Raw genomic sequence first — 12,733 nt, forward strand, 5'->3', positions numbered from 1 at the left:
GATGTTGCCGCTTGGCTGAAAGGGGCGCCCCCACCGCTGAGGCAATAGATAACGCCACCGTTTCGTTGCAACAAAATCGACACTTCGCTAGACGACGCGTTCTGAGGTTCTGCTGGAACAAAGCGGGTATGTTAGTAAACGGGGTATGAAAACCTGAAACTACTGCAAAGTATTACATCTGTGCCATAATGAAGTAGAAACACTGAAGCGCATATACGTCTCTCACTGCGCATTCGCCTGAATTTGAGTTTGCATTTCCGCACAGCGTGTAAACGACGCCATGCATAAACGTGAAAATTCCGTCACAGCAAAGTTGTAACCTTTGTGGTGGATAAACATACACATTCCATGAGATTACGGTTTGCATAGGATGAAAATGATAAGATTGTACGCATCGCCGTTAGTTGTAAAGCATTTATTTGACAGATTCCAAAATGTGCGGTGGATTTTTTTTTTTTTTTTTTACATCGCACAGTCTTTGCGCTTTCGTCTTTTTTGACACATCAGGTGTCCGCTCACCGAGAGGATGGCGACAAGGTGGTGGTTCTTGTTCCTCAATGACGTACAAAAGCTATTACTACAAAATATACTACAAAATTATACTACAAATTTATTACCGTCACAGATTCTCTATCTGTATGCAGCGCGCTTAATGCATCTACAGATTCGACCACATTGAACACGTTTTATACATTAGCTCCGCCCCACTTAAGTTTAGTTCATTTAGTATGGGTCCCAGGCCACCGAGACATTAATATAAATGAAATAGTCGATTCCTTAGCACGAGCTTCTTTAACAGGTCCGGTGATATCTGTGCTGCCGGCAACTGCGCACATCACTGCAGCCAGATATAGGCAATCTTCTTTCACCGAAGACAACAAAGCCCTGTCATTAGCAAAACCTACAGATTTTATGTACCTAAGTTATTCTTGGAACCAACAATGGTGTCCTAACCGGCAAATTCGAAGTATCATTTACAAGGTTGCGTTGCCGTAATCCAACACTTAATTTTTACTTGCACAGATGTGGTCTGGCGGTATCCCCTTTATGCTGCCTCTGCAGTGAGCCAAAGTCCAACGATCATACTTTTATTATCGTGTCGGCGGCTCTCTCCTCATTGAAAACGATGTCTAGAAGTTCCGCTTCGAAATCTAGGACTGCCTTTAAGCAGTACTGTTATACTCTCCCTTGGAGCAGCGGTATTAGGATACAGCCACAGGAACGTTTGTCTAGCCATTTGTGATTTTCTGTGACACAAAAAGACTGCCTTATTAATATTTCGCAGTTTCCATGATTGATTTACTTCTACTTCAATTTAGAAACTTCAGTAAGTAAAAACACAAATTCACAGTTAAAATCTCATTAATATTATCATTCAAAATGTAACTTATTCATGTTTAAGTATATCCTTTACTTTATGTATTTCAGTAATAAGTTCCTGTTGCTACTCCTATCAGGGCAAGGCTGACTATCATATTAGTCACTACTTTGTCTCATTCATTAACAGTTTATTTCTCATCTTGGATTATTAATTTATTTTGCTTTTTCTGTGTGGCTTATTTACTTACTAACTAGTTTATATTATTTTTCAGTCATATTACCACCCGATTCGTGGACTGTCCTCCATAGTGGGTTTGTGCCATTAATTGAGAGGCTTCTTCTTCTTCTTCTTCATAATAATAATAATAATAATAATAATAATAATAATAATAATAATAATAATAATAATAATAATAATAATAATAATAATAATAATAATAATAATAATAATCACACCCCCTGGCGCAGATATTCCTTTCGATGTCGTGTAGCTAATAACGAAAAATAACTACCCCATCTTACTCTAGACGATCTATTACAATATCATCTGCAGAGCCTTGAAACAAGCATCGTAATGGCGACAGATGCTTCGCAATGTGAAGAAAGCCAGGTGTAGGTTTATTTTGCCCAATTCATGACAGGACGTTTTCTCTTCGGCTGCCAGATATCATAACCATCTTTCTAGCCGAATTCACGGCAGTGGTGCTGTCTGTATGCAAATTAAGTTCATCAACGACACAGCCGTGGTAGTCACCGATTTCTTATCTTTGTGATCATCCCTTGCCGCTTCTCGTGACTCTTGTGTAATTAGGACGCGTTTCACTAATTGGTACCCGGATACTTGAGAAGTTTGCGTTTAAATTAGGTACCTGGCCATAAAGGACTACTTATAAATGAAATTGCAGATTGTCTCCAAGGTACCTATAAGCAGCCCGATTCTTCCCTATTGTCCTTTGTCTGCTTATGTCACTGCTGATAGATTTCAGATTTCATAGGAGTGTCATTATGCAGGCATTGTCAGGCGCCGCAATCACTAACTCTACATGTGGATTACTACATCCTTTATACTCCTGGCACAAATTTTTGCCAAACACGAAAAGTCAAGGTGTCCACCACGAGGCTGCGCTGCCGTATACCTAGGTTAAAATGCTTTTCAACACAGGTCTGGTCTGGTCCCCACATGTTCGTGCTCCTTCTGTTCCGAAGCGGAGACAATAGATAATTTATTATTCTCTTGTAGACATTTTTCTGCAATAAGAAAAGGATTACTGCAAATTCGGCTTAGCAATTAATATTTGCTCAGATTAATGCGTGCCTGTAATTCTGTCTTTCGGAGCCTCAATTTTGGGTTTCAGCCACAGAAATGTTTGCTGACAGATATCTTGTCAAGATCTGCCGTTGGACCATTAACTGAAAATGTTCTATTGGGACCTTCGCCTGATCCTCGTCACCAGCCTGATAGTCTGAAGGCTCTCAACAAATTTTTGTGTGAGAGCGGACTGGACAAAAGACTGAAGAGTCTTGGAGTGTGCAAGATTTTCACCACCATCTTCGACCTCATAATGAACGTCTTCTCTATTCTTTCGTTCTACACCCTTTTCCCTTCCCCCAACGACGAGTAGCAGGTCAGAACATTGATCCAGGCCGACCTCTCAGCTTTTCTGTCATAATAGAGAGTTTTAGAATTGGGGGCCCAAGCGGCTTGGGGACCCAAGAAAATTGCGCGCCACAAGTGCGCATGCGCAGAACCCAAGCCAGTCTTGGGTTCTTGCGTTCGCGTTAACCCAAGACCCAAGAATCGAAAACTAGCGTGGGCCCCCAAGCCGTCTTGGGCCGCCCTCGCGGGTGACAGTGATGACGTACAGCAGATGGTCGCAGAGCAAACTTTATTTACTTCAACTGATTTTCGCCATTTCACGCGAGTGAACTCAGTTTTTTCGCAGCGCGACACAAGAAAACACCAACTAAGAGCACTTCGCTTCGATTGGCTTTGCTTGGCTTAGAATCGCACACTTAATTTGTAATACTAACCGGTACTAACACAATGATTACGTTTCTTACATTGTTCGCTCTTTTTGCTCAAAAATGCATTGTTAGTTTTCACTTGTAAGAAAAAAGGTTCCTTCTTTTTTTTTTTTTTTTACTTTCAAGCACCTGTCTATTTTCCACACTGCGGCGCCCCGAGCGCTCAACCCAACGCTGTCTGCGTTCGACCCAATCCTCAAACTCTGCTGCTCATCTAAACCCAAGAGCAACCGACGCAACGCGGCTTGGGGGCCCAGTGCCTTGCGCCCCCAATTCTAAAGCTCTCTAATAAATACCGCTCTCTGGCAGTCAGAAATTACCTCATCGAATCTAATCGATTACCATGTTAGACCGATTGTTCCCCACTCCCAACCATAGCTTTTATTTATTTATTTTCTTGTTTTTCTTTCTGATTTACGGTTTTGTTCTCATTGTGTTTTTATATGAAAGAAGCTCGCAAGTACCGCCAAAGTGCCTCGAGCGGCCAGTCGAGCGGCAATTTTGCGTGTATTCGCGCACTTCTTTCACGCTCGGAAAAGCACTTTTACGTGGCACGTATGGAGCAACAGAAAGCTTTATCGGGAGTTTTTCATGTTGCTCTACAATTTTCTCATTGACACCTTTCGTCTAATTATAATATTTGAGAAGCTGATCATTTAATTAAGACTAATTATGTAATTAGGCGGAGAGAGAGAGAGAGAAATTTATTTACAGAAAGGCAGAGGTCGGCCTGAGCTATAACTTGCTCTGGCCTGCTACTCTACTCTGGGGAAGAGGGACGGGGAGGGAAAGGGCTGATGGATGATGATGGTATAAGGAAGAGATGAGTATATACAAATTCACAGAGTTGTGGTATCTCCAAAGGCGTGCGTCCAGCCCAGTGGCTTGGAGAAAAGCTACAGCGGCTCTTGTTACCAGGGCTGCGCTGGTAATTAGGCGGAATGAAAAAAAACATAGTCTGAGCATCTTCAAGAGACGGCAACATTTCCCTTTGTTCTGTCCAGCTACGTGGCATTCGCATATTTTTAAGGTTAGGAGCCTAAAGTCACGTGGTACATCCTGTATATGCCAACGAGTTGTAGACCAGCAGTATGAATCGTGCGATTCGACTTCCAAAAGCGACGCTGATGGCTAGATATATTTCTGTGTACAGGAATGCTGATTAATCTCCGCCAGGCAGGCTCTTTAGGATGAAGCCATACTTAACTATACGATTTTTTTTTTCATTTCATCAGTGTCCATTTTTGTACTCAGGAGCAGAACACCAAGTCCACTGACCCACACAGCCGTGCGATGATGTTCATGTCATCTCAATTTATCCATTATTTTTTTTTCGGGATCGCTCACGTAGCATATGCCCCCTCAATAATAATCTAGTCACACACTTCCACACTAACAACACTAACACACTGTGAGACGTGCAGCCAGTGTGTTTGCGCAATAACTTTTTGTATAATCTAGTGCAATATATGTTGTGTGGTCGTGATGACTGGTGGCCTTCAACATCACTTTGCCATTTTCACAGGTAAATGATTTGTCAGTGTAAATGTGCTCAATGCGACTTTAAGCTCCCTCCCCACCCCCGTTTTTCTTTCGCCCTCCTTTTTCTTCCGGTTTTGTTGCCTTTTTCCAATAAACCAGCTCAGACAGCGTCACAAGACCAAATGTTCTAGGAAGCTTTCCTGCGATGCTCAATGCACTAGATGTGCGTCTGCACCATTACTGCACGTTTTGAATCAACTCTGCGTCAGATAAAACACGACAGATGATTGTTGAATCCTATATGCACAGTTTGAACACGTCTCGTCCCTATTTACATGGGGCGCCGACGCACGTTGTTCTAATGATTGCGACAGTTCTAGCAGTTGCTCAAAGCTAGCGTGTACACTGATAGTACATGACCTCTATATACTCTAGAAGCGGCTGCAGCAATAGCTATGCAATAAAGCAGCTGATACAGCGAGCGAGTTTCACCCGAGAGGGGGTACCATAATAATACATAAAAAAGCGTAAGAAAAAGTCATTAGTGGAAAACAAAAACGTGTAGGTGAGAATATGGGACAAAGTGTAGTTATGTACACATATGGAGATTAAGAGAGGACGAACAAAGAGTTCGTAGTAGCCCACGTTCTCATACAATGGTGTAAAAAGACTCAGTGGCCTTCCACTCTGCGAAGAAGGATGACCAGCGAAGCTGTGTGTGGGGGCCTCTTAATGGCGAACTGCACTCCCGCCGCGGTTCGGCCCGGCATTGCACTATCTTCGGGATCGGCCCACGTATTTAACGCATGCTTCGCCTCCGCCGCGGCTCGGCATTGCACTACCTTCGGATTTTTTTTTCTACACGATAGTGGGGAAAATAGCCCTTGACAGCTTTGCTGTATATTGTTCACTCTGTTAGGAACAACACGATCTAACGCGCCAAGTAGACCTGAAAACATAATAAAAACGAGAAGCTTAAGAGAGAATTACAAAACGCATCAGAAACTGTTGATTGTGATAGCGGTGTTCCCTTCCGTTGTTTTCATGTTTATCACGCACAATTAAATTAATTATATAGCTTATATTGGGTGTATCAGTTAACGTTAGCCAAGCTGTACAACGAAATAATATATTTTTTTTTAAACGTGGCACAAAATACGATTTTGAGACTTATTGCATTGCTGTTGTGAGAGCTCTGGCAACTGAACACCGTTGGTTTCTATCTAGCATCATGTTCTTATATACACACACACACACACACACACACACATATATATATATATATATATATATATATATATATATATATATATATCGTTGAACAGCGTAATTGGCTAATGTAAGCTAGCTTGGACACACGGTATATATGGTCGTTCATACAAGCCCTCATGATGTCTATCCATGAATTTTAGTTTCAAACTAATTATTGGGAATAATCATACAGGTATTCGCCCTCGTGGATCGCTTTCTTTCTTTTTTTTAGTGTGTCAGTCGATCTTGTCAAATGTCCACATGCGCTGTTTTTCACCGCGAAAATAAACTGCCGTTCTAGCTAAACGTTTGTTAATGTCTTTAATTCAATCTAGCCACTTCTAGCTGAAAGAATCAGTGTTTGCAAGTCCTTCTCCCCCATCCCCCAGCTTTCCCTGTCCGTTCTCAAGTGAGTCCCGCATCACTGCAAGTTGAAGCGCGGTAGAAGCAAGTCGAATATGTCATTAAAATGGAGGCGTTTTATAAGTCCTGGGGCACCGAATAAACTGCGCTGTCGCCACTGTGCAAGAGATATGTAGAAGTCGCGAGAGCGCCTTTGTTTTATAACTATTTTATCGTGAAACGTCGTAATGAGCTATTTATGCTGTTGACTGACAGTTCGCGAAACTCGCGTATTGGACGCAGAACTCGGGTGATTCTTATCCGCAGGCGGCGCTACCAGCGTGCCCCTTTAATAATGGCGTAGGTGCGTGAGTTTCTGACCGTTGGTGGAGCACTTTCGTACTTAAGAGTCGTCAATTACTAACTTGTGTTAGTGATTGTTTGGCGTGTTGACTTCGCTGTTCGACTCGTTGTATACAGAACGCTATCAGGTGAGTTCGATTTTACCGACGGTATCACACATCGTCTCTCAACTGGCACTGCTGACCAGGCGCGTCTGGTCAGTTGCTGTAAACCGAGGGAGTCGTCCACGTAAATCAGCAGAATGTAATATGATTGACTTTTGCTAGGCCCTTTTTCGAAAGTACAGTTGCCTTAGTGTCTCTGTTTGACCTCATTCTGCCAACATGTGCGTCCTTGGTGGCGGATGTCACCCTGTGTAGCGCGACAGGTGTTGGCTACTGTAACGTTAGGTCGCACCGTCCGTTAGAGTCTCATCCGTAAGTTTCAAGCGCATATGACCGTTTTTTTTTCGATTTTTTTTTTCTGCATGGTCTTATCGACGTAGTACGTTCGAGTCAGCTGCCGGCAGGCTCTGTTATCGCGCCCAGAGCACTACTCGCGCAATTAAATTGGCTTCTGGTACGCCTTGTTTCCGTTCGTTTAACTTATCACTGTCCGTCAGCCTTCTGCATAGATAAAGATGTAGTCAGCAGTTTGGTACGCAGTGAATAGTGTGTGCGATGGCCTGCTTATGAACGCTCGCCAACAAGCAATCAAGGTGTTATCGTCACTAAAGTTCTCTTTCCGTTGTTTCCTCGTCGCAGCTCCGACCCTATGTGCGCCTATGGCCACAAAACCGCTCCGCCCTGCGCCTCCACCACCAGTGCCGAAAGCTAGGTAAAGTAGTCTGGTTAGCAAACGGCGTTATTTGCCTCTGCAAAATACTTCTCATTAAACCATGCTATATCGCCTGGACCCTTTCTTTATTAGGCCGTAATACACTGGCTTACGCAGATTTTCATTCTGAATTCATTTCAGTGCACAAGCTCAAGCGCCGCCACTAGTTCAAAGAGATAGCAACAATAACAAGGTAAGCCATTTTCTGAAAAATATTCCCATTAAGGTCCTTTTCCTTGGTCGTGAAATAATAAATAAATAAGAAGAGGCTCGAGGAATTTGGTGAACTGCATCATTTTTCAAAGAAGTTTTTCTTTACAACTGTACTTGTCCGGGATACATTGAACTATTCTAGCTGGTTGCCATGAATTCATGACGTACTGGTTCCGAACTTCTGTATTGGAAAGCGGCACTTGAGTGAGACAGAGCACGACTGATGTCATGTGTGCTTGTCAAATGAAAGCATCTCGGCGTGTCGCCAACTCTTGCTCAGAAAACATTCTGTACACTGTGTTTCTAAATACGCTGAACACTTCCAAGATATTGCATCCATCAGGGGACATATTCTTGGACAGCCACTTTTGGCAATGCCATCCCTTTGACATGACGGCACTCAACCAGACAATCAGCTCATCCGGATTTGCTCAACTAACGAATAAGCATGCACTGAAAGTGATATCGCCAAAAGTGACCGTCCGAGACTACGTCCACTGTGTCCACTGGTGCACAAACCATAGTGGTCACCTGTGCAATACTGCCTTACAGGCTGCCTTAAAATGCAACAAGGTGTGCCTTTGAAGTCAGAGGACGTAAAAAAAAAAAAAGCATATTAATGTAGAGGCCTTTTTTTGTGACTCCTGTTAAATTTTTTATTGCAACAAACCCACAAATTTCACTTTTGAGTAACAATCGGTGTGCGAAGCTAATTTTTAATGTTCTAACACTGTGTACAAGTACCTATATGTGCAATTAATTGCATTTCTTCTGGCAATAAGAAGTCGATGAACATGTTGACATCGTGATGACTATCGTTGCGTCCTGTAAGGGGCAGAGCTACAGATGCCAACAGTCATCGAAATGCAAATTTAATTGTTAGCACGAGGTACGTTTTTTCTACTTTGTTTGGCTGCAAGTTAACTTCAAGGCAAGATAAATTTACCATCTCATCAAAAAGTTGTTTTTGTTTTTTTCACTGACTGTCATGATTATTTAATTTGTGTATAGTAAAGATGTTATTCCTTGTTCACCTCTGTGGGGGCTGCAGTGCTGTGTGTAGATTGGTCTATTGAAAAAGTGTTGTTGGGAATGTCATATATACAGGCATGTAATTTTTTTTGCAGACATATCATACTTTTATGGTATGTTTCACAAGTTTAGTAGACCTTTAAGATACCGCTGTTTATCATAGTTCTATGATCTAAAGGTACTGTCGCAAGGACACTTTATTAGGATTTAGTCAGTGCAAGTATAACTCGGTTCAGATTTACCACTTTTTGTATTGTTTTCCAGCACACTTAACTTACGTGCTATTTGTTGTGGTAACTCAGTTGCTGTGGTGTTGGGCTGCTGAGCACAAGTTTGTGAGTTTTATGTTGGCCATAGCGGCCGCATGCATTCCGATGGAATTGTAATTTAAAAGTGCTAGTGTATGGTAAAAAGCCCCAGGTGGCCGAATTAATAGAGTTCTCTACAATGGCTTGCCTCATAATCAGATTGTGCTTTAGGCAAGTAAAATCTTGAGACAAATTTTCTGACTTTGTTGCTGGTACACTTGCCTGTGCTCTCAGTATTGATTGGTTTTAGTGGGGATCAGAAATGCTGATCTTATGTGTGTAAATATGGCGGTCCCTACTTTCTTACTTTTGCTTCTTGATTAACCTATTTTCACTTAAACCCCGTTGTCACCTGGCAGAAAATACTGCCTGCATATGTACAGCTTAAGAGGAAATAAATACTGCCTATTCGAACATTCCAGAATGAGCGGAAAAATGGCGTTGCACCCAGCCGGCCCACAGTTATTCGACCAAAGGTCGTCCATACACCCAAGAAGAAGCCACCTCCACGACCTCGTGAGTGCCCCACTGTTACCCACTTACCGTGCCAGTTGTTGCATAAGCCATTCGTTAAAGTTGCTTTTTTGGCCTTGTCTTCCTGTTATCTTTTCACTAGTTTTCATTTTTACTCTCACTAACCAGTTCATGCAGTTAGTATTTACACGATAACCCACTACAGAAACCTCTCATATCTTTGGAGATCAAACTGGTATATAGCCTGCAGGAGTGGCTCATCAATGAGAGCTCTATGTCATGGAATAAACACCAGTGAACGTCTTATATATGACACATAAACATCTGCATGTACACATAGACAACATAATTTAATAAACAAGCGCATGTATCAATTTGTGTATGGAAGAGGATGGACTCGCTGTCGTCGTGAGCTCGCTGTCACATCTTCATTTAATCCCAGTCTTCATCAGTCAAACTAACAGTGTGAAGAAACTTGCAATTTTCTTTCCACCGCTTTATGTATAGTGTTTTGTAGCACAAAAAACATGCACAATCCATAGCCAAAGCTCCACAGAGAATCCAACAGGAACCAAATGGAGATGCTGCGGCTCAGAATGGCACTTTACAACTAAAACTTCCGATGTTCTCGAAGAACTAAAAGCAAAATTTAGTCGGAAAAAATGCACAAACATTGACTGTAATATGAGTTTTGAAAGCATTGCTGCAGTAACGCAGTGTACAAGACCGACACCACATGCAGAGGCTGCTGGTGGTGTATGGCTGTTCATACTATTTTTGGTTGTCTATTTGAGTTGCACCATACATATTCACATATCGTATGTCGTTAGGATCCTGTTGCTAAGCCTCAATGCTCTTTTTCAACTTGTTTATTCAGATGCTTTATGCACATTATGTGAGAGAGAGAGAAGAAACTTTATTAATGAATGGCCGGCAGTTTCGTTGTGGTGATTATGGGATATTTTTCTTTTTTCAGCACCACCTAAGGTTGGTGGCTTCCATTCACAAAGGAACTCTGCGCACAATGAATCTCACATTGGTGTAAGTACAGCATGCACACCGTTGCTACCAGGTAGGCATGAATGTGCCTAGTTTTGAAAACAATTGTACACATTATCAGCCTTGAGTCATTGCACAAACGATTCGTACAGGGTTCAATGTACTAGCATTAGCCTTTGTATCTTCTTTTTCTTCAACCACAGGTCAGTATTCCACTCTCCATGCACTACTTCATCCTGTCCTTGTCCCATTTCTCACAGACGATTACAGATCATGGGAACTGAGAAAAACTTTGATTTTTTCTTAAGACTGGTGCATGCAGTTTGCAATTGATCAGCATACAGTGAACTCTCACTTGAGGGAACTTCAAGGGACCCAAGGAAATAGTTCACTTAACTGAAAGTTCGCTAAACTGAATATTCACTAGAATATGGAACAGTATAGGTCACAGCAGACATAGAGTCAAAAGTGTGAAATGAAATTTATCTAATAATGTACGTCAATATATACGAAGTGCGTAACAGTTACGTTGCTGCACATCTCATTTCGAAAAAAAAATATATAATTTTCATTTGCACTGGTGCTCTTAAAGCGCGCGCATGAGGTAACAAAACTGTCCGGAGAGTCGATGTATTTGTGCACTTCCTCTGGCACAGTCTGTTGCTGAGACATGAAGTCTCGCAACTTTCCAAGGTAGCCTACAGTCTCGGCTAGAATTACAGGATTTGAATCTGCCTCTGCCAGTGCATCCTCCTTGTCACACTCTTCCTCTTCGTGACTATAACACTGGAATCAATTTCCAGGTCTGATAGCTCAGCACAGGTAACCAGCTCACTGTCACTCTGCACATAGCTGCCGCTGGAGGGGTGATTTGGAAGCGGCGGACGGCGGCTGCGCCAGCACTGCAGAGCGCAAATCTTTGTGGAGCTGATTTTAAAAATGAGCCCGGGTCCGCTGATCAAGTTCATTCAACTGAAGTATTCGCTTTTCAGAAATTTGTTTAACTGAAAGATTTTTGCATTGACTGCATAGGAAAACTGCCGTGGATTTTATAGAAGTTCGTTATTCTGAAATATTCGCTAAACCGACGTTCGTGCAACTGATAGTTTACTGTATTACAGTGATCACATATCTACTTGCAGGGGCTCTTTTAGCTTCATGCACGCTGCGAGAGCAGCCAATCTTTTTTCCTTGGTTTCTGATTTTTGTGTACCAGACGCATCTGTGGTGGGCTGCACAGTTGCCTTGCATCTTTTCAAAGAAGTAAACATTTTATTACCTTACTTCCTGTCCATTTTTCTTTTCCCATTTTGAGAATTGGGAAAGCTAATTGGCATTTGATTCAGTATCAAGAGCCCGTGTTTTTCTAACATATTTGAATCTATTAGAAAATCTTGTTAATCAAACATACTTAGTTGACCACAATTCAGCTTAAGCTAACAGTTCACCGTCTAGACACTGGCATCCTTATCTCTCGCAGAGCAACACTGCAGCAGCAGAGATTGATGCATTTTTCGGTTCGTCAGCGAAGAAAGACTCCTCTTGGACTACGGTGCCCAATGGGACGTCTTCCAGCCTGTTCTCCCGGCGGACTGGATTTGTACGCGGCCAGCTGAACCTCTTTGGCTCAACAGGAAAAGGACAGCAAAAGGGTGCACAAGCAAAGAAAGGGCCTGCACCGAAGCAGCCTGCAGCGGGTGCAGCCAGAAGCTCATTTCGCAAAGGTGCAGCACCTGCACCCCCCGTGCCACCCCATCGTGTGGCTCTCTCTGGTGCTACAGGCAAAGACAATGGGGCGCTGCTGATCAGCTTCGATTCTCCGCCAGCATCACCGACCTGTTCGGTAAACAGTGGCTCGTCTGGTGCCAGCAGCGCAGCGTCAGGTGGTGGCCCAGCTGTTAGCAACGGAGGTGCTGTGTCGCTACTTGACTTGGATGTGCCCCCGTTGCAGGTACGTCTCGCAAGAGAATGTTTGCTCGGGCCTGTTTACTAGAGAGCAAACTGTTGAATGTAGTGCTCGAGGACACCGTTTCTTTCTGAGAATACGTACTGGATCACTATCTGGTGCAGCAAATGGCAGTTCCTTAGTAGCTGTTGTTTTAAAACCA

General features: G+C 42.7%; 1 protein-coding gene across 1 annotated transcript in view; it reads left to right on the forward strand.

The window, feature by feature from the left end:
- Nucleotides 1-6,754: 6,754 nt before the first annotated feature.
- The window catches only part of LOC142579181 (uncharacterized), a 39,951-nt gene continuing 33,972 nt past the window's right edge, over nucleotides 6,755-12,733 (forward strand). The window contains exons 1-6 of the mRNA XM_075689147.1: nucleotides 6,755-6,911; nucleotides 7,527-7,599; nucleotides 7,741-7,792; nucleotides 9,575-9,668; nucleotides 10,603-10,667; nucleotides 12,106-12,576. Coding sequence (XP_075545262.1) covers nucleotides 7,547-7,599; nucleotides 7,741-7,792; nucleotides 9,575-9,668; nucleotides 10,603-10,667; nucleotides 12,106-12,576 — 735 coding nt within the window. The 5' untranslated portion in view covers nucleotides 6,755-6,911; nucleotides 7,527-7,546. The remainder of the gene's footprint in view (nucleotides 6,912-7,526; nucleotides 7,600-7,740; nucleotides 7,793-9,574; nucleotides 9,669-10,602; nucleotides 10,668-12,105; nucleotides 12,577-12,733) is intronic.

This window comes from Dermacentor variabilis, chromosome 4 (assembly GCF_050947875.1).
Source record: "Dermacentor variabilis isolate Ectoservices chromosome 4, ASM5094787v1, whole genome shotgun sequence".
NCBI lineage: Eukaryota > Metazoa > Arthropoda > Arachnida > Ixodida > Ixodidae > Dermacentor > Dermacentor variabilis.